We start from the raw sequence: 23,433 nt of genomic DNA, 5'->3' as shown, positions 1-23,433 counted from the left end.
GGGTAATCCTAGGATTACCCGGATATCTGACTTTACCTGTAACATATATAAAATCGAATTCCAGAACACTATACAAGGATACAGTAAATATATCACAAGAACAAACAAAACAAAAAATAAACATACTGATATAGGAACAGGGCCACCTCCCAGGGAATTTACAATATAAGTGATTATGATGGATACTGTGAGAGAGAGAGAGAGAGAGAGAGAGAGAGAGGGGGGGTAAGGGGATTGCTTGTTTTACAACAGTGTGAGCATTTAGAAGATACAATGAAGAAGATTATAGGCTAGCTGATGTACTACTTGTTTTAAGGACGGAAAAGGACAGTAAACACCTTGAGATATTTATAAAAAAAAAAAAAATATTAATAATGAAACAACTTTGCAATGTTTTTTTTATTATTTATTTTGCCCCCCCGTTCTTGAATTTTTGCTCTGAAAAATTAGTCATTTCTAATTTTCAGAACTTGAAATGCAAAATGCTGACTTCTCAAGCCTGTCTACTTCATATCTGTTTGTAATTGGATTTATCAAATAAAACCAATGCATTTTAAACTAACTATCTTTATGACAGTGGCTTTGCTGTCTGTGGAATAAAGCCCAGAATGACTACTCCAAATAAGGCAAATGGTGCGTTTGTTATCTGAAAACCTCTGCTGATGCTAGTTAGGGGCAGATATGTAGTAGGAGTAGGCTTGTAAAGTCTGTACTTTGCATTTCATGCTTTAACAGTTAAAATACATAAAGGGGGACAATAAATAAATACTGTATATTGTAAAGTTGTGTAATGACACATAACAATTTTATATTACAATTCCAAGGCATTTGTTGGCCCTTTAATTCTTGATATATAGTATTTATGTATGGAATTTTACTTTTATGCCTATTTAAAAGAACAGTATACTTTGGGCTAGATTACAAGTGGAGCGCTAATCTATTGCAGGTGCGTGATAAATAACCAGCCTAGCTTGCGGTAGCAATTAGCACTTATAAAATTAACCAGAGATCATAATTTATAAATGTGTCACAAATGCCCCCAACATAGAGTGTAGCCTATTTTATTAAAAAATAAAAATGTTAGTATCTGGGGGGCGTGTCCGACCATCGACCAAGATGGCTGCTTTCAACATAGGCTGTGATTTAGTGCAATTAAATCCGCTGTTTATTGCCTAACCGACACATGATTTACAGCTTCCCTGAGTGGTATTGTTCATTTCAACATTTGAGGAACAGATCTATATTTTTTTTTCCACCACAATTCAGCCCAGCAGACCATAATAGAGGAGGTGCACAGCGAAGGCCTTGCTGCGGCCTGGACCTTCATCTACCCCCCCCCAGTACCTGTTTAAGGTTTAAAAGTACGCAGATACTAACGCTGCTCCAAGCCCTTGTTCTATATCTAGGACCTATTAGGGGTACTCTATCTGGTTTTCAATGCTATTCAGCATGGAAGATATCCAGCAAGTATTACAAACTCTCTTTGCAGATCTCAAAGTGGAGCTAATTCAGCAGCTTGAGCGTTTGGGAAAGATTACTAAACCCAATGAGATCCAATCCCTGGATCGTTGGCAATTACCTACAGATGCACCATTACTATCAGAGCAGCGGGAGTGGGAGCCTGAACGCAATGAGACGCCATGGGACAACCCGACCACGTGGAGAGCGGCTGATCCGGAGACACGGGCGGTAGCCCAAGTAGATTATTTATCCGGCAAATCATTACTCACACAGAGCGATCCTCATGATTATTTAAGCACCCTGCCTGCTGGGCTGTGGTTGTGAGAGAGGGGCCCTGGCTGCCCGACCATGACACCCCAATTATTTGTTTGGCTGCCCTGCACAGAGGAGAGCGCCGGTCACTCACATAAACAGTTGAGCCAAGATCCTTTGATCCTACTATGGCTGTTTTGTTCCGATGCAGTTGAAGTAACTGACATGCAGCCCTGCAATAAAATTTTGCTATACCTACCTTGGTCCAACGAGCTGAACTCTCTCATCAGAACAGGATGCAGGTTTCTGCCTGAGAAAGTCGGAATTGGGTAACCCATTGGTGACTGCATGTGGACTGGTATAAGGGTCATTCAGACTTTAATGTTTTTCTCTGTTATATCTACTGTAGGTATTCCCTCCCTTATAGTGGACAAAGTGTACCTCCTATCTTGCTTGTTATGTTTAGTTGGCTGCAATTAGCGATCAGTTACAATTATATATCTCTGTGTGGATGTTATTATGCAAAGGCGCATGGACTTCAGTGAGCAGTCTGTTACCCTGGGTATGGGATTTTCAGTGATTACTATGTATTCTTTGCAAAAGGTTTGTAGTGACTCGGAAGGGATTATTACGCTTAACATTCTGATATGGCCTCAGTAGAGATGTTAAATTTTGATTTTAGTTAGATAGCAACTAAGTTTCCCCTACTAGTTATCCACACTACCTTCTACTGTATTTGAGGACTCCTTTAACATTACTGTTTTCCATGATCATAGCAATGTGCCCCCTGCGGCCGAGGGGACACAAATATTTACACTATATGTTTATAGGTGTGATCTATATGCAATTATAAGCTCCTGACACAGTGTATAGTACCCCTATATCCTAAACCTATACATTTGAGTAATTCCCTATCTGATCCATTAAGACTATGATATATTTGGAAGAGGTCTCAATCTCAGGCTCCTGGTGACTTATTTTTTTTCCAGGCTGTTTGTTAAGGGATGAATAGATGCTAAGGTACAGCTAACAGTTAGCCGTTAAGACTTACTGAATACATTTAGTTTAAGCAAGATATATGTAGAGTTGGAGACTCTCACTTAAGTCCGCATCTTCAGTAAAGGATCAGCAGTCCATGCATAATGCCCCACTACCCCAGTATATTTACCTCCAGACCCTTTCCATATCACCTCCCTTGAGATAATTTATATGACATTGCAATTTAATGCAGAAGGAGGGTGAGCTCCATAAGCCCCTAAATTTATTGCTATCCTTTTTGCTTGTTTTGTATATAGGGCTCCTAAGTTAACAAATTATATTAATGTGTTAGTACAAATATAGTTTAAGGGTCCAAATATGACCCTATATGTTATAATTTACATATGCCAGTATGATTACAGGGCCAATACGCACCTATTTATGCTAAAAATAAGAGTTTTGATTATTACCCATCCTAACCACATAGGTTATTTTACAACGATAGAATACTGAATTATTTTGTATTATCTATGCCTCATATTAATGCTTTTAGCAATGCTTGCTGTAAGACTCATTTTGTATACTACTATATTCTGACCTTATGGGTTGAGGACTCATGTACGTGGTTATTATGTACTATTATATTTTTGTTTACCTCAATAAAAATTATAATAAAAAATAAATAAATGTTAGTATCTTTATTTTTTAATAAAACTACTGCACTAGGCAGTATTTTGGGGGTAAAGTTGTCATGAATGGGGTGTTAAAAACTGCACTGAAAAGTGCCTTTACATTGTGGTCTATGGGACTGTGTGTTACCAGTAAATATATATGTATATGCTTATATTCATATATAATTATGTGTTAATATATGTAAATACACAAAGCAACACATAAATAAATATATATATAATCATATACATATATATATATATTTAATATTTTTATCATTGCTGCGCTACATACCCCCTTCGCTGTACTTAGGCTCTGTACCGTCTCTGATGGCATCAGAACAAGGCTCCTATTGGAGCCTATGGAAGCCCGCTCTCGTGAGCACAATGCTTCCCTGCAATGTGAACGTGAACTTACATTCTCATTGCTGTCAACATTTAATATCAGCACACATTAGCGTAAGCTGGTATTACTCAGTGGAGCGCAAATATCAATTTCATGAAAGCAATATTTATCAACTTTTTTTTTGAGAATTTTTTTCTCTAGGTTTAGTTTTGTATGTGAAATTGCTGGGGGGTTTTTTTGAAACCACAACCCATCAGCTTGCAGGGAAATCAGATCTCCTTATGTAATCACTTTAGGTACACACGAATACTTTCTTATCTTATCTCTGTTTGTATACCAAATCCCAATACTTAGACAAAGCAATTGTAAATTAACATTTTATTACTTATCTTGCCTACCATCTTGTCTACTTCCCACAGGAAGTATAGAAACATTCAGTATAGGTAGGGTTACCACAAGCAAAACCAGTTATTTCAGATGTTGAAATAAAGGGAAAGGAGCTATTTGTAAACAATTTAATACACTCCAGCAGGTAAAATGGATTATTGGGAAAAAATTAAAGGACCAGTCAACACAGTATATTTGCATAATCAACAAATACAAGATAACAAGACAATGCAATAGCACTTAGTCTGAACTTCAAATGAATAGTAGTTTTTTTCTGTCTATTTTTAAAGTTATGTCTATTTCCACTCCCCCTGTACCATGTGACAGCCATCAGCCAATCACAAATGCATTTACGCTTATTCTGTGAATTCTTGCACATGCTCAGTAGGAGCTGGTGACTCAAAAAGTTTGAATATAAAAAGACTGTGCTTTTTTTTAATGGAAGTAAATTGGAAAGTTGTTTAAAATTACATGCTCTATCTGAATAATGTAAGTTTAATTTTGACTTGAGTGTCCCTTTAAAGGGGAGAAAAATTTAGGGTAAACTTTTGTTTGGTAAAAAAAATAAACAGGCTTACCTCTACTACTAATGATCCCATATACAGAGCACTCAGTGGGGTTTGTTCTGCTGGTTTGATGACAACTGTGTTCCCACAGGAGAGTGCAGGTGCAATTTTCCATGCAAACATTACCAGAGGGAAGTTCCACTAGAAAAAAAAATGAAACCTCACATGAAAGTGACCTAATGTGCTATTTCATTAAATATAATATTGTTAATAATGTTTTCATCATCTTTATTTTGGATATCTTTCATATATTTAAACATATGTGTGATACATGTTATATCACTGATGTGCCTATACAATCTGTAACTATATTAGATTAAACCTATCACCTGTTCCCTAGGGCAGTGTTTTTCAACCAGTGTGCCGTGAGAGATCCTCAGGTGTGCCGTGGCAGACTGACAACAGTGTGACATATTTTTTAAATTTTGCTTGTTTTTTATTCTGGGCCTTTTTTTTTAATTTGAGTGAGATGATGACTGAGGGTAACAGCATAGTGGCAGCTCGCTCCCCCAACCGTGTTCACACTTGCAAGGAACCCCCACCCACCACAACATGTGTCTAGGGCCGACTCTACACGTCGTGACACTTCAATCCCCCATGAATGCTGGGGCAGCTTTGCTCCTCCTCCAGAACTGTTCCAGCCAGCGGGGGTGTCCCTCTTTCAAATTTTGAAATATTGTGAGGTATGTGACAGGCTCATCAGGCATCATTTACAACCATGACATATTGACATTCATTCACAGGCAATCATTATGATTGTTTGTGAATGAATGTCAATGGCCCCTATTTAACAAAGTCTGGCAGACCTGATCCGACAGTGCGGATCAGGTGCGCCAGACCTCGCTGAATACGGAGAGCAATACGCTCGCCGTATTCAGCATTGCACCAGCAGCTCACAAGAGCTGCTGGTGCAATGCCGCCCCCTGCAGACTCGCAGCCAATGGGCCGCCAGCAGGGGGTGTCAATCAACCCGATCGTACTCGATCAGGTTGAATTGTGGCGATGTCTGTCCGCCTGCTCAGAGCAGGCGGACAGTTTATGGAGCAGTGGTCTTTAGACCGCTGCTTCATAACTGCTGTTTCTGGCGAGCCTCTAGGCTCGCCAGAAACACGGGGCCTCAAGCTCTATCCGGAGTTTGATAGATAGGCCCCAATATGTCATGTATAGTTTGTAGGAGGCATGGCATGACAGCACAGTACAGTGTGTGTGTGTATATATATATATATATATATATATATATATATACATACTGTATTAGGCTACAATTTGTGATTTTGTAAAATTTTGGGATGGTGGTGTGCCGCAGGATTTTTTAATGTAAAAAAGTGTGCCACGGCAAAAAAAAGGTTGAAAATCACTGCCCTAGGGCAGCAGGATTTTCGGGGGTGTTAGAAAATAGTTCTATGGTATATTATCTTTCTAATATTTAAATTTATAACAAATTAAAGATCCCTGCTTGTATAGTGTAATTTTGTCCATGCATCACAGGTTTGCAGTTGTGAAAAAAATTATGAGCTAAGTATGAGCTAAATTTCTAACAGGTGGGGAGAATGGGGTGGGGGGGGGGGCATCTGGTTTCCCTTTGTCTAGGGCAGTGCAAAGACCAAATTTGTAGGATAAACAAACAGTTGGTTACACTGCTAAAAAATAAGACTGCTATGCCACACTGCATTTGAGAACATATGATGATGTTTATCTTAAGGATGCATAAAACAATAAATATTTTGTCATTATTTATCATTGAGTGGATTAGTACAACTAGTATTTTTCTCTCCTCATTGGGGTAAATGTGGTACAGTGTTGTTAAAAAATTAGGCAAAAGCAATTATACTGCTGTAAACAAATATAACAAAATTCATGTAGTCATGACACATGTAGTAGCTAACTAAATGGAAAAATAGGTGCAACATTTTTTGTCTGACTACAAGGCGCAATTTAATATACCTAACCCCTTTACAAAGGACAACGTACAGGGTATGTCATCCTTCATTAAGACCTTAAGGACAGAGCCACTTCCTGGCATGGAACTAAAGCAGGTCTTGCCAGCAGGGGTAGGCTATGTTTTAGCAGTGAGTCAGAACAGAAATAGCATTATGGAGGTCACCCCAGACAAGCGATTAAAGGGACAAGTTACAATCAGTGTGTATCTCATTCTGTTGCTTCATCCTGGTGGCAGTCATCTATCTTCATCCATCTTCTTTTGTTCGGCTCTTCCATCCCTGACGTCCTCTTCATGTGGTCACCTGTTGCACACTGTATTTTGAAAATGAGGGAACCCCTTTATATATGGGTACCATTGCATTCCTATTGGCTTATTTTAATTTTCTAATTCAAATCAGGCAATAGAAAAAGCTTTCATTCTATTGGCTGATTTGAATTTGAAAATTAAATCAGCCAATAGGAATGCAAGGGTACCCCTATATAAGGAGGGTACCTCGCATTCGAAATTCAGTTAGCGGAGGGTGACCACATGCTGAAGACACCGAGGACGGAAGATCCAAAGAGAAGAAGATGGATAAAGATAGAAGACCTATTAATAAGGAGAGGGACAGGAAAAGAGAGGCATATTGGGCACACTTATAAGGGTCAAAACCAGTGCTATATTGCTGTGTGGTGTGTCGTGTGTTGATTTAAAACTTAACTTTTATATCAATTTAAATAAAAAAGAATTGTGGAAATTTCCACCAGTGAGTGTGTAAAATATTATTAAAATTGTGTCCGAGTGATCCTCGGTACGCAAAAGCTCCTCTCAATTGTGATACAGTGATCAGTCTGTATCACACTGTCCTGTTTGGGTAATAAGTTCTATAAGATAGATACAGATATCTTTAACTTAACTATTATTCACGACAGAGGTATATGCCAAAACCATAAGTTGGTGTAAGAATAACACACGCTAATTGTTGATTCCAACCACTGTTTAATTTATATAAAAGTATAATGATACTACAGTATCGTTTTTTATGCTTTTATTCCAAGCGATATTATATCAAGTGCAGTGTTATCTATAAATATTAGTGACTTGGAAATTGTGCACAGACAATTAGGTTCTGGTGATTTATAATGAGGTTATGGTGAACACCTGTATATCCGACTGATTTTAAACAAAAGATAAGTCAGAGTTTCTCTTATATATAGATGTACTGTCTGAACTTCGTTTTTAAAAAAAATTCGGTTAGAGGTTTATACAGGAAAACGTATATTACAGCGGTTATACCAAGTCAAGTTTCCCTTAATACAGTCTTATATGTATCCACAGCCTAAATTATATGCAATTATATAGTGAGGCTAAAAATAGCCAAAGCTATTGAATTATAGGCTATAGATGTCGCTTAAGTAAGTAAGCGCTGAAATTGTACTTGACCACTATAGCTACCTAGGTTCAAATGGCACTTAAAGTAATCTATCCATAGCGATAGCCTAAAGTTAAACAGTATGCTCCACAAAGGATGTGGCTAACTAAGCCTAATTCAATATTGTATGTAGGCTAATACTTGCTATGGTTGATTAACTAGTTTTAAGATTTTTAAAGTTTTTAAGTTAAAGCAAAAAGTGCCTAAAAGAGGCCAACAATTATTATTATACCAAACGTTCGCACTGCTCCTCTCATATAGTCCGTTTGGTATAATAATAATTGTTGGCCTCTTTTAGGCACTTTTTGCTTTAACTTAAAAACTTTAAAACTAGTTAATCAACCATAGCAAGTATTAGCCTACATACAATATTGAATTAGGCTTAGTTAGCCACATCCTTTGTGGAGCATACTGTTTAACTTTAGGCTATCGCTATGGATAGATTACTTTAAGTGCCATTTGAACCTAGGTAGCTATAGTGGTCAAGTACAATTTCAGCGCTTACTTACTTAAGCGACATCTATAGCCTATAATTCAATAGCTTTGGCTATTTTTAGCCTCACTATATAATTGCATATAATTTAGGCTGTGGATACATATAAGACTGTATTAAGGGAAACTTGACTTGGTATAACCGCTGTAATATACGTTTTCCTGTATAAACCTCTAACCGAATTTTTTTAAAAACGGAAGTTCAGACAGTACATCTATATATAAGAGAAACTCTGACTTATCTTTTGTTTAAAATCAGTTGGATATACAGGTGTTCACCATAACCTCATTATAAATCACCAGAACCTAATTGTCTGTGCACAATTTCCAAGTCACTAATATTTATAGATAACACTGCACTTGATATAATATCGCTTTGAATAAAAGCATAAAAAACGATACTGTAGTATCATTATACTTTTATATAAATTAAACAGTGGTTGAAATCAACAATTAGCGTGTGTTATTCTTACACCAACTTATGGTTTTGGCATATACCTCTGTCGTGAATAATAGTTAAGTTAAAGATATCTGTATCTATCTTATAGAACGTATTACCCAAACAGGACAGTGTGATACAGACTGATCACTGTATCACAATTGAGAGGAGCTTTTGCGTACCGAGGATCACTCGGACACAATTTTAATAATATTTTACACACTCACTGGTGGAAATTTCCACAATTCTTTTTTATTTAAATTGATATAAAAGTTAAGTTTTAAATCAACACACGACACACCACACAGCAATATAGCACTGGTTTTGACCCTTATAAGTGTGCCCAATATGCCTCTCTTTTCCTGTCCCTCTCCTTATTAATAATTCTAATTATTTGGCATAAGGCACTACCTACTGTTAACACTCAGGTTTTGTTTCAATAGGTCCTAAGGGCACAAACCCCCAATCCCCCCTCTCTCCCTAGAGGTCATAGGGTTTTAATAAACAAAGATAGAAGACCGCCACTGGGATGAAGACAGAATACTGCCAACGCCACTTAGGATTTTTTTGGGTGGGTTTTATTTTTTAGAACTGTTTTTTTTTGGCCAGAAAAAGAGCTAATGCCCAACCAAATGCCCTTCTTGGGGCAAGTTTTAGAGTAGTTTTATAGATAGCCTTTTTAGGGGGGTGGAGTATTACTTGTCATAAATGGGTTATTATTTATTGAAAAAGAGCTAAATCACTTTATGCAATGCCCTACAAACTTTTTCATGGGTTTTATTATTATTATTATTATTATTTATAATAGGGGTTTATTATTATTATTATTGTTTTACTATAGTTTAGTTTAGTGTTAGTATAGGTTTTTCATTTTGGGGTGGGTTGTTTTTTTAAGTGGTGTTTATAGTTTTTTTTTGTAATGGTAGGTTTTTCTATTTTCTGTAGTGGTAGTTTTTTTTGGGGGGGGTGTTGTTTGTTTTTTTGGGCAGAAAAATATATAAATGTCCTTCAAAGGGCAATGCCCAACCAAATGCACTTTTCAGGGCAATTTTTAGTGTACTTTTTTATATAGCCTTTTTTTGGGGGGTGGATGGGGGGGTTACTAGAATGGGGTAGTATTTATTTTTGTGAAAAGGAGCTAAATCACATTAGGGCAATGCCCTACAAAAAAACCTTTTCAGGTCTATTGCTATAGTTTCGTTTAGTTTTAGTATATGTTATTTTATTTTACGTGGGGCTTTAGTTTCAGAATAGGCATAACTGTTTTTTCTATTTTTGGAAACTTGTTTTTTTTTGTAATGGTAGTTTTTTATTTTCTGTAATGGTGGTTTTTGTTTTTTCATGTCATTTCAGAGTTTTTTTCATGTAAAGTTAGTTTTTTTGGGGGTAACTTAGTGGTTGTTAGGTTAAGGGTGTGTGTCATATAAGTTAATACTGCAGCAAGTACTTTGCAATGTGGGTGTGTGGCATTTTAGGGGTTAATACTGTATCGGGTATGTTGCGATGTGGTGTGTGTAGCTGTTTAACGGTTAATAGTGTAGTGGGTATTTTGTGAAGTGGAGGTGTGAGGAGGTTTAGGGGTTATTAGTGTAGCGGGTACTTTGTGATGTGGGTGTTTGGCAGTTTAGGGGTTAATAGTGTAGTGAGGTACTTTGCAGTGGGCTATGTGGCAGTTTATGGGTTATTAGAGTAAGAGGCTTATGGCGATTAGGGTTAGCTCGCTAGTATTGGTGTTTTTTCCACTTTTCTTGCTCTATTGAAGTCTATGGGGAGTATGTTAACGTGGTCACAATATTCTAACTGCAGGCCTTTGCGTGTCACTTGATGGTGCGCAAGCCAAAAATAATTACTTTCAACTTGTAATATGCACGCTACCTGAACCTCACAAAGATCTGAAGTCGAGTGGCGTGGAAATGCTATTATGAAGATAATTTTTTTAAATTTATTTTGATATTGTAGCCTGGCATAAATAGGAAAGGCGTGATAGCCTTTTTAAACCATTTTTATTTCTCTTGTAAGGTGTATCCAGTCCACAGATTCATCCTTTACTTGTGAGATATTCTCCTTCCCAACAGGAAGTGGCAAAGAAAGCACACAGCAGAGCTGTCCATATAGCTCCCCCTCTAGCTCCACCCCCCAGTCATTCTCTTTGCCGGCTCTAAGCAATCGGAAGGGTAAAGTGAATGTGGTGTTAGAATTGTAGTTTTTATTTTCTACAAGCAAAAGTTTGTTATTTTAAATGGTACCGGTGTGTACTATTTACTCTCTAGCAGAAAGGAGATGAAGATTTCTGCAGGGAGGAAGATGATTTTAGCATGTTGTAACTAAAATCCACTGCTGTTCCCACAAAGGACTGAGGAGTACAAGAAAACTTCAGTTGGGGGGAACGGTTTGCAGGTTAGGCTGCAATGAGGTATGTTCAGTCATTTATTTCTAGACAAGACTGTGATAATGCTAGAAAAGACTGTTAATATCCCCATGAGGGAAGGGTAAGCTGTATTCAGAGACTAAGTATGGAATTGCAAGCTTACATTACAGGGCTAATTTATGCTGGTTGACACTACTTAATGGCAAACAGTTTTTATTGAGAAATATCGTTTTTCAAGACACTTTGAAGATTCCTTTGGGTTTCTTTTAGGGGTTGTTACCCACATGGCTATTATTAAAACACTTAGGAGTGTTTCTTTAGGCCTCACAGCACCGGAGTAAGGTGGGAGGGGCCTAATTTCGCGCCTCAGATGCGCAGTTAGATTGACTAGAACTTCAGGCTGTTTCACATGGAGGGTCCTGCTGCAGTTTGAGGGCCTATAAGAAGCTTTTTTCCCCCACAAATCTGTTTCCTAAGGGCAGGTAGGGCCACAGCAGAGCTGTGGTAAGGTGCTGAAGTTGTTTTAACCGGTTTGTAGGCTTACTATCGATCCGGTTTGGGTATTAAGGGGTTAATCGTTTTTATTGCTAGTGGTGCAATCTTACTAATGCTTTAGGTACACACTGTAAAAATTTCGAAAAGTTTGCTGCATTTTTCACTGTTTTGGAAAATTGTGTGCCTTTTTTATCTCTTAAAGGCACAGTAACGTTTTTTGCAAAGTGTGTTTTTACTTGATTAAAGTGATTTCTAAGCCTGTTTGTCTTACTACTAGTCTGTTAAACATGTCTGACACCAAGGAAAATCCTTGTTCAATGTGTTTAGAAGCCATGGTGGAACCCCCTCTCAGAATGTGTCCCACTTGTACTGATATGTCTATACACTTTAAAGAACATATTGTTGCACTTAAAAATGTGGCCCAAGATGATTCTCAGACAGAAGGTAATGAGGTTAGCCTGTTAACCTCTCCCCAAGTGTCACAACCAGTTACGCCCGCTCAAGCGACGCCTAGCACCTCTAGTGCGTCTAACTCTTTTACCTTGCAAGACTTGGCGGCAGTTATGAATAATACCCACTCAGTGTTTTTATCTAAACTGCTCGTGTTACCTGCAAAGCGTGATAGCTCTGTTTTAAGAACAGATTCTGAGCATTCTGACGCTTTGGTAGCCGTATCCGATATACACTCACAACGCTCTGAAATGGGGGCAAGGGATGTGCTGTCTGAGGGAGAAATTTCCGATTCGGGAAAGGTTGCTCCTCAGACAGACTCAGATACGTTGGCTTTTAAATTTAAACTAGAACACCTCCGATTATTGCTCAGGAAGGTATTAGTTACTCTGGATGACTGCGACCCTTTGGTGGTCCCAGAGAAATTGTGTAAAATGGACAAGTACCTAGAAGTTCCTGTTTACACTGATGTGTTCCAGGTCCCTAAGAGGATTGCGGATATAGTGACTAGGGAGTGGGATAGACCAGGTATTCCGTTTGTTCCCCCTCCTGTTTTTAAGAAAATGTTCCCCATATCTGACCCCATGCAGGACTCGTGGCAGACGGTCCCTAAGGTGGAGGGGGCTGTTTCTTCACTTGCTAAACGCACAACCATACCAATTGAGGACAGTTGTGCTTTTAAAGACCCTATGGATAAAAAATTAGAGGGTTTACTTAAGAAAATTTTTGTTCAACAAGGTTTTCTTCTCCAACCTATTGCGTGCATTGTTCCTGTAACTACTGCAGCTGCTTTCTGGTTCGAGGCGCTGGAAGATGCGCTCCAGACAGAGACCTCATATGAGGACATTATGGACAGAATTAAGGCTCTTAAGCTGGCTAATTCTTTTATCACAGATGCCGCTTTCCAACTAGCTAAGTTAGCGGCAAAGAATTCAGGTTTCGCCATTTTGGCGCTCAGGGCGCTATGGCTAAAGTCCTGGTCGGCCGATGTGTCATCAAAATCCAAACTCTTGAACATCCCTTTCAAAGGAAAGACCCTCTTCGGGCCTGAATTGAAAGAGATTATTTCAGAAATCACTGGGGGAAAAGGCCATGCTCTCCCTCAGGACAAGTCCTTTTAAATAAAGAACAAACAAAATAATTTTCGTTCCTTTCGGAATTTCAGGAGTGGCCTTGCTTCATCCTCCCCTGCTACAAAGCAAGAGGGTAACGCTTCACAACCCAGGCCAGCCTGGAAACCTTACCAGGGCTGGAACAAGGGTAAACAGGCCAAGAAGCCTGCAGCTGCCTCCAAGACAGCATGATGGGGTAGCCCCAGATCCGGGACCGGATCTAGTAGGAGGCAGACTTTCTCTCTTTGCTCAGGCCTGGGCAAGAGACGTACATGATCCCTGGGCCTTAGAGATTGTATCCCAGGGATATCTTCTAGAGTTCAAGGACTCCCCTCCAAAGGGAAGGTTCCACATTTCTCATTTGTCTACAGACCAGACAAAGAAAGAGGCGTTCTTATGCTGTGTAGAAGACCTACATACAATGGGAGTGATCCACCCAGTTCCAACTGCGGAGCAAGGGCTGGGTTTTTACTCAAACCTGTTTGTAGTTCCCAAGAAAGAAGGAACTTTCAGACCAATCCTGGATTTTAAAATTCTAAGCAAATTCCTCAGAGTCCCATCATTCAAGATGGAGACCATTCGGACAATCTTACCAATGATCCAGGACGGTCAATATATGACTACCGTGGATCTAAAGGATGCGTATCTGCAAATTCCTATCCACAAAGATCATCACCAGTTTCTCAGGTTCGCCTTTCTGGACAAGCATTATCAGTTTGTGGCTCTTCCTTTTGGGTTGGCCACTGCTCCCAGAATTTTTACAAAGGTGCTAGGGTCCCTCCTGGCAGGGCTAAGACCGCAGGGCATAGCAGTGGCGCCTTATCTAGAGGACATCTTAATTCAGGCGTCAACTTTCCAAAGAGCCAAGTCTCACACGGAAATTGTAGTGGCCTTTCTGAGGTCTCACGGGTGGAAGGTGAACATCAAAAAGAGTTCTCTCTCCCCGCTCACAAGAGTTCCCTTCCTAGGAACCCTAATAGACTCGGTAGAGATGAAAATATTTCTGACGGAGGTCAGAAAGTTAAAACTCTTAACTACTTGCCGAGCTCTTCATTCCATTCCTCGGCCATCTGTAGCTCAGTGCATGGAGACAATCGGGCTAATGGTAGCGGCAATGGACATAGTCCCTTTTGCACGGATACACCTCAGACCACTGCAACTATGCATGCTCAAACAGTGGAATGGGGATTATGCAGATTTGTCTCCTCAAATACAGTTGGACCAGGGGACCAGAGATTCTCTTCTCTGGTGGTTGTCTCAGGATCACCTGTCTCAGGGAATGTGTTTCTGCAGACCAGAGTGGATCATCGTAACGACCGACGCTAGTCTGTTGGGCTGGGGTGCAGTCTGGGACTTATGGTCTTGGGAAGAAGCTCTTCTCCCAATAAACATTCTGGAACTGAGGGCGATATTCAACGCGCTTCAGGCATGGCCTCAGCAAGCTGCGGCCAAATTCATCAGATTTCAGTCGGACAACATCACGACTGTAGTTTATGTCAATCATCAAGGGGGAACAAGGAGTTCCTTAGCAATGATGGAAGTAACGAAAATAATCAGGTGGGTGGAGGATCACTCTTGCCACCTCTCAGCAATTCACATCCCAGGAGTAGACAACTGGAAGGCGGATTTTCTAAGTCATCAGACTTTTCACCCGGGGGAGTGGGAACTCCACCCGGAGGTATTTGCCCAGCTGACTCAGCTATGGGGCACTCCAGAATTGGATCTGATGGCATCCCGTCAGAACACCAAACTTCCTCTTTACGGGTCCAGGTCCCGGGATCCCCAGGCGGTGCTGATAGATGCTCTAGCAGCGCCTTGGTCCTTCAATCTGGCCTATGTTTTTCCACCGTTTCCTCTCCTCCCTCGTCTGGTTGCCAGAATCAAGCAGGAGAGGGCTTTGGTGATTCTAATAGCGCCTGCATGACCACGCAGGACTTGGTATGCAGACCTAGTGGACATGTCATCTGTGCCACCATGGACACTGCCAATGAGGCAGGACCTTCTAATACAGGGTCCTTTCAAACATCCAAATCTAATTTCTCTGCGTCTGACTGCTTGGAGATTGAACGCCTAATTCTATCAAAGTGTGGTTTCTCTGAGTTGGTTATTGATACCCTGATTCAGGCTAGAAAGCCTGTCACCAAGAAAATCTACCATAAGATTTGGCGAAAATATATTTTTTGGTGCGAATCCAAGGGTTACTCATGGAGTAAGGTTAGGATTCCCAGGATTTTGTCCTTTCTCCAAGAAGGATTTTGGTAGCTATCTCTTCTGCTCGAAGAGTTTTGGAGTTATCTGCTTTACAGTGTGATTCACCTTACCTGGTGTTCCATGCAGATAAGGTAGTTTTGCGTACCAAACCCGGGTTTCTTCCTAAGGTTGTGTCTAATAAGAATATTAACCAGGAAATTGTTGTTCCTTCTCTGTGTCCTAATCCGTCATCAAAGATGGAACGTCTGTTACACAATCTTGATTCTATTTACAAGCAACTAAGGATTTCAGACAAACAACTTCTTTGTTTGTTATCTATTCTGGTAAGAGGAGAGGTCAGAAGACGACCGCTACCTCTCTTTCCTTTTGGCTGAAAAGCATCATCCGTTTGGCCTATGAGACTGCTGGCCAGCAGCCTCCTGAAACAATTACTGCTCATTCTACCAGAGCAGTGGCTTCCACATGGGCTTTTAAAAATGAGGCTTCTGTTGAACAGATTTATAAGGCAGCAACTTGGTCTTCGCTGCATACTTTTTCCAAATTTTACAAATTCGATACTTTTGCTTCTTCGTAGGCTATTTTTGGGAGAAAGGTTTTACAAGCAGTGGTGCCTTCGGTTTAAGGTACCTGTCTTGTTCCCTCCCTTCATCCGTGTCCTAAAGCTTTGGTATTGGTATCCCACAAGTAAAGGATGAATCCGTGGACTGGATACACCTTACAAGAGAAAACAGAATTTATGCATACCTGAGAAATTACTTTCTCTTGTGGTGTATCCAGTCCACGGCCCGCCCTGTCATTTTAAGACAGGTGGTTTTTATTTTTAAACTACAGTCACCACTGCACCCTATGGTTTCTCCTTTTTCTTCCTAACCTTCGGTCGAATGACTGGGGGGTGGAGCTAGAGGGGGAGCTATATGGACAGCTCTGCTGTGTGCTCTCTTTGGCACTTCCTGTTGGGAAGGAGAATATCCCACAAGTAAAGGATGAATCCGTGAACTGGATACACCACACGAGAAAGTAATTTATCAGGTAAGCATAAATTCTGTTTTTTGAAGGTATATGGGTAGATAGATGTTTTAAACATTTCAGGAAACTCTTTTAAATATAAAAAGATCACATTTTTAGACACACGGTAGTAAACGTAGGTGTCTTGTTAAGCTATTTTAACTCATTTATACTAATAATGTGAGATATTGTTATGTCCCACCAGATTTCTTGAAAACCATCAATATTAGATGGAAATGAATATATACTTACTGGGATAATCTGACCACATACTCCAACTGGTTCATGTCTTGTAAATGTGAAATAATCACCATCTGAAAATAATTACAGACATATAAACAAAATATTTAATGTGAACATATGTAAAATATGAAAATCTTTTCAAATAAATGTTTTAATTTTAGACTTTGTGTAAGTTGTCCAATATATATATAAATTCAAATCCTTTACTCAGATCCACCCACCAAAAGCCAAATGCCTGGGTGCAGAAATGTAACCAATATTTCCTCCAAATAATGCACTCACAGGTCTTTCTCAACAAATAAGCAAGGTTTTTTTAACGTTTTCGGAGATTAACTCTGATGAAGGAGAGTAAATCTCCGAAAACGTTAAACAAACCTTGCTTATTTGTTGAGAAAGACCTGTGAGTGCATTATTTGGAGGATATATATATATATATATATATATATATATATATATATATATATATATATATATAATTATTTACTTCTTTTATGTACATTGCAAATAACATAATTTATGTAAGAACTTACCTGATAAATTCATTTCTTTCATATTAGCAAGAGTCTATGAGCTAGTGACGTATGGAATATACATTCCTACCAGGAGGGGCAAAGTTTCCCAAACCTCAAAATGCCTATAAATACACCCCTCACCACACCCACAAATCAGTTTAACGAATAGCCAAGAAGTGGGGTGATAAGAAAAAAGTGCGAAAGCATAAAAAATAAGGAATTGGAATAATTGTGCTTTATACAAAAAAATCATAACCACCACAAAAAAGGGTGGGCCTCATGGACTCTTGCTAATATGAAAGAAATGAATTTATCAGGTAAGTTCTTACATAAATTATGTTTTCTTTCATGTAATTAGCAAGAGTCCATGAGCTAGTGACGTATGGGATAATGACTACCCAAGATGTGGATCTTTCCACGCAAGAGTCACTAGAGAGGGAGGGATAAAATAAAGACAGCCAATTCCGCTGAAAAATAATCCACACCCAAAATAAAGATTAAATGAAAAAAAATGAAATTATAAGCAGAAGATTCAAACTGAAACAGCTGCCTGAAGTACTTTTCTACCAAAAACAGCTTCAGAAGAAGAAAACACATCAAAATGGTAGAATTTAGTAAAAGTATGCAAAGAAGACCAAGTTGCTGCTTTGCAAATCTGATCAACCGAAGCATCATTCCTAAATGCCCAGGAAGTAGAAACTGACCTAGTAGAATGAACTGTAATCCTTTGAGGCGGAGTTTTACCCGACTCGACATAAGCATGATGAATTAAAGATTTCAACCAAGATGCCAAAGAAATGGCAGAGGCCTTCTGACCTTTCCTAGAACCGGAAAAGATAACAAATAGACTAGAAGTCTTTCGGAAATTCTTAGTAGCTTCAACATAATATTTCAAAGCTCTAACTACATCCAAAGAATGCAATGATCTCTCCTTAGAATTCTTAGGATTAGAACACAATGAAGGAACCACAATTTCTCTACTAATGTTGTTAGAATTCACAACCTTAGGTAAAAATTTAAAAGAAGTTCGCAACACCGCCTTATCCTGATGAAAAATCAGAAAAGGAGACTCACAAGAAAGAGCAGATAATTCAGAAACTCGTCTGGCAGAAGAGATGGCCAAAAGGAACAAAACTTTCCAAGAAAGTAATTTGATGTCCAATGAATGCATAGGTTCAAACGGAGGAGCTTGAAGAGCCCCCAGAACCAAATTCAAACTCCAAGGAGGAGAAATTGACTTAATGACAGGTTTTATATGAACCAAAGCTTGTACAAAACAATGAATATCAGGAAGATTAGCAATCTTTCTGTGAAAAAGAACAGAAAGAGCAGAGATTTGTCCTTTCAAGGAACTTGCAGACAAACCTTTATCCAAACCATCCTGAAGAAACTGTAAAATTCTCGGAATTCTAAAAGAATGCCAGGAAAAATGATGAGAAAGACGCCAAGAAATATAAGTCTTCCAGACTCTATAATATATCTCCCTAGATACAGATTTACGAGCCTGTAACATAGTATTAATCACAGAGTCAGAGAAACCTCTTTGACTAAGAATCAAGCGTTCAATCTCCATACCTTTAAATTTAAGGATTTGAGATCCTGATGGAAAAAAGGACCTTGCGACAAAAGGTCTGGTCTTAACGGAAGAGTCCACGGTTGGCAAGAGGCCATCCGGACAAGATCCGCATACCAAAACCTGTGAGGCCATGCTGGAGCTACCAGCAGAACAAACAAGCATTCCTTCAGAATCTTGGAGATTACTCTTGGAAGAAGAACTAGAGGTGGAAAGATATAGGCAGGATGATACTTCCAAGGAAGTGACAATGCATCCACTGCTTCCGCTTGAGGATCCCTGGATCTGGACAGATACCTGGGAAGTTTCTTGTTTAGATGAGAGGCCATCAGATCTATTTCTGGAAGTCCCCACATTTGAACAATCTGAAGAAATACCTCTGGGTGAAGAGACCATTCGCCCGGATGTAACGTTTGGCGGCTGAGATAATCCGCTTCCCAATTGTCTATACCTGGGATATGAACCGCAGAAACTAGACAGGAGCTGGATTCCGCCCATACCAGAATTCGAGATACTTCCTTCATAGCCAGAGGACTGTGAGTCCCTCCTTGATGATTGATGTATGCCACAGTTGTGACATTGTCTGTCTGAAAACAAATGAACGATTCTCTCTTTAGAAGAGGCCATGACTGAAGAGCTCTGAAAATTGCACGGAGTTCCAAAATATTGATCGGTAATCTCACCTCCTGAGATTCCCAAACCCCTTGTGCTGTCAGAGACCCCCAAACAGCTCCCCAACCTGTCAGACTTGCATCTGTTGAAATTACAGTCCAGGTCGGAAGAACAAAAGAAGCCCCCTGAACTAAACGATGGTGATCTGTCCACCACATCAGAGAGTGTCGTACAATCTGTGTTAAAGATATTAATTGAGATATCTTTGTGTAATCCCTGCACCACTGGTTCAGCATACAGAGCTGAAGAGATCGCATGTGAAAACGAGCAAAGGGGATCGCGTCCGATGCTGCAGTCATAAGACCTAGAATTTCCATGCATAAAGCTACCAAAGGGAATGATTGTGACTGAAGGTTTCGACAAGCTGATATCAACTTTAGACGTCTCTTGTCCGTTAGTGACAAAGTCATGGACACTGAATCTATCTGGAAACCTAAAAAGGTTACCCTTGTCTGAGGAATCAATTAACTGTTTGGTAAATTGATCCTCCAACCATGATCTTGAAGAAACAACACAAGTCGATTTGTATGAGATTCTGCTAAATGTGAAGACTGAGCAAGTACCAAGATATCGTCCAAATAAGGAAATACCACAATACCCTGTTCTCTGATTACAGACAGAAGGGCACCGAGAACCTTTGTAAAAATTCTTGGAGCTGTAGCTAGGCCAAACGGTAGAGCCACAAACTGGTAATGCTTGTCTAGGAAAGAGAATCTCAGAAACTGAAAGTGATCTGGATGAATCGGAATGTGCAGATATGCATCCTGTAAATCTATTGTGGACATATAATGCTCTTGCTGAACAAAAGGCAGGATAGTCCTTATAGTTACCATCTTGAATGTTGTTAACCTTACATAACGATTCAATATTTTTAGATCCAGAACTGGTCTGAAGGAATTCTCCTTCTTTGGTACAATGAAGAGATTTGAATAAAACCCCAGCCCCTGTTCCAGAACTAGAACTGGCATAATTACTCCAGCCAAATCTAGATCTGAAACACATTTCAGAAATGCTTGAGCCTTCGCTAGGTTTACTGGGACACGGGAAAGAAAAAATCTCTTTGCAGGAGGCCTTATCTTGAAGCCAATTCTGTACCCTTCTGAAACAATGTTCTGAATCCAGAGATTGTGAACGGAATTGAACCAAATTTCTTTGAAAAAACGTAATCTGCCCCCTACCAGCTGAGCTGGAATGAGGGCCGCACCTTCATGTGGACTTGGGAGCTGGCTTTGGTTTTCTAAAAGGCTTGGATTTATTCCAGACTGGAGATGGTTTCCAAACTGATACCGCTCCTGAAGATGAAGGATCAGGCTTTTGTTCCTTGTTGTGACGAAAGGAACAAAAACGATTATTAGACCTAAATTTACCTTTAGATTTTTTATCCTGTGGTAAAAAAGTTCCTTTCCCTCCAGTAACAGTTGAGATAATAGAATCCAACTGAGAACCAAATAATTTATTACCCTGGAAAGAAAGGGAAAGCAGAGTAGACTTAGAAGACATATCAGCATTCCAAGTTTTAAGCCATAAAGCTCTTCTAGCTAAGATAGCTAGAGACATATACCTGACATCAACTCTAATGATATCAAAGATGGCATCACAAATAAAATTATTAGCATGTTGTAGAAGAATAATAATGCTATGAGAATTATGATCTGTTACTTGTTGCGCTAAAGCTTCTAACCAAAAAGTTGAAGCTGCAGCAACATCCGCTAAAGATATAGCAGGTCTAAGAAGATTACCTGAACACAAGTAAGCTTTTCTTAGAAAGGATTCAATTTTCCTATCTAAAGGATCCTTAAAGGAAGTACCATCTGCCGTAGGAATAGTAGTACGCTTAGCAAGAGTAGAGACAGCCCCATCAACCTTAGGGATTTTGTCCCAAAATTCTAATCTGTCAGATGGCACAGGATATAATTGCTTAAAACGTTTAGAAGGAGTAAAAGAATTACCCAAATTATTCCATTCCCTGGAAATTACTTCAGAAATAGCACCAGGGACAGGAAATACTTCTGGAATAACTACAGGAGATTTAAAAACCTTATCTAAATGTTTAGATTTAGTATCAAGAGGACTAGAATCCTCAATTTCTAATGCAATTAGGACTTCTTTAAGTAAAGAACGAATAAATTCCATTTTAAATAAATATGAAGATTTATCAGCATCAACCTCTGAGACAGAATCCTCTGAATCAGAAGAACAAATATCAGTATCAGAATGATGATGTTCATTTAAAAATTCATCTGAAAAATGAGAAGTTTTAAAAGACTTTTTACGTTTACTAGAAGGAGGAATAACAGACATAGCCTTCTTAATGGATTTAGAAACAAAATCTCTTATGTTATCAGGAACACTCTGAATATTAGATGTTGACAGAACAGCAACAGGTAAAGTAACAGTACTAAAGGAAATATTATCTGCATTAGCAAGTTTGTCATGACAAACAGTACAAACAACAGCTGGAGGAACAGATACCAAAAGTTTACAGCAGATACACTTAGCATTGGTAGCTCCAGCACCAGGCAGCGATTTTCCAGAAGTATCTTCTGACTCAGCTTCAACGTGGGACATCTTGCAATATGTAATAGAAAAAACAACATATAAAGCAAAATTGATCAAATTCCTTAAATGACAGTTTCAGGAATGGGAAAAAAATGCCAGTGAATAAGCTTCTAGCAACCAGAAGCACAAAATAATGAGACTTAAATAATGTGGAGACAATAGTGACGCCCATATTTTTTTAGCGCCAAAAAAGACGCCCACATTATTTGGCGCCTAAATGCTTTTGGCGCCAAAAATGACGCCACATCCGGAACGCCGACACTTTTGGCGCAAAAGAACGTCAAAAATGACGCAACTTCCGGCGACACGTATGACGCCGGAAACAGAAAAAAATAATTTTTGCGCCAAAAAAGTCAGCGCCAAGAATGACGCAATAAAATGAAGCATTTTCAGCCCCCGCGAGCCTAACAGCCCACAGGGAAAAGTCAAATTTTTAAGGTAAGAAAAAAATGATTTATTCATATGCATTATCCCAAATATGAAACTGACTGTCTGAAATAAGGAACGTTGAACATCCTGAGTCAAGGCAAATAAATGTTTGAATACATATATTTAGAACTTTATAAACAAAGTGCCCAACCATAGCTTAGAGTGTCACAGAAAATAAGACTTACTTACCCCAGGACACTCATCTACATGTAGTAGAAAGCCAAACCAGTACTGAAACGAGAATCAGTAGAGGTAATGGTATATATATAAGAGTATATCGTCGATCTGAAAAGGAAGGTAAGAGATGAATCTCTACGACCGATAACAGAAAACCTATGAAATAGACCCCGTAGAAGGAGATCACAGCATTCAAATAGGCAATACTCTCCTCACATCCCTCTGACATTCACTGCACGCTGAGAGGAAAACCGGGCTCCAACCTGCTGCGGAGCGCATATCAACGTAGAATCTAGCACAAACTTACTTCACCACCTCCATAGGAGGCAAAGTTTGTAAAACTGAATTGTGGGTGTGGTGAGGGGTGTATTTATAGGCATTTTAAGGTTTGGGAAACTTTGCCCCTCCTGGTAGGAATGTATATCCCATACGTCACTAGCTCATGGACTCTTGCCAATTACATGAAAGAAATATGAAATAACTTGCAAGTTATCACTGATTGAGTGGCATATGCACTAACTGAATGTTGCAGCGCTTTGTGTACCAGCATTCAAGCCCTGCACCTGCTAAGACACCTAGCCGTGCTGTATGTCTTATCAGTTGCATCATACAAGCCAATCCTGACTCTGTGAGCAGGAGCATTTAGTTGAACAAGAATGTGTCTAATCCTGTTTTATTTATG

General features: G+C 39.3%; 1 protein-coding gene across 1 annotated transcript in view; it reads right to left on the bottom strand.

Annotated features, from left to right (window-relative positions):
* The window catches only part of ALDH1A1 (aldehyde dehydrogenase 1 family member A1), a 111,585-nt gene that overhangs the window by 49,545 nt on the left and 38,607 nt on the right, over positions 1-23,433 (bottom strand). The window contains exons 5-6 of the mRNA XM_053702502.1: positions 16,839-16,900; positions 4,674-4,802 (exon numbers count right to left, since the gene is read on the bottom strand). Coding sequence (XP_053558477.1) covers positions 4,674-4,802; positions 16,839-16,900 — 191 coding nt within the window. The remainder of the gene's footprint in view (positions 1-4,673; positions 4,803-16,838; positions 16,901-23,433) is intronic.

Source organism: Bombina bombina, chromosome 2, assembly GCF_027579735.1.
Source record: "Bombina bombina isolate aBomBom1 chromosome 2, aBomBom1.pri, whole genome shotgun sequence".
Lineage (NCBI taxonomy): Eukaryota > Metazoa > Chordata > Amphibia > Anura > Bombinatoridae > Bombina > Bombina bombina.
This window is presented reverse-complemented; position numbering and strand designations above follow the sequence as displayed.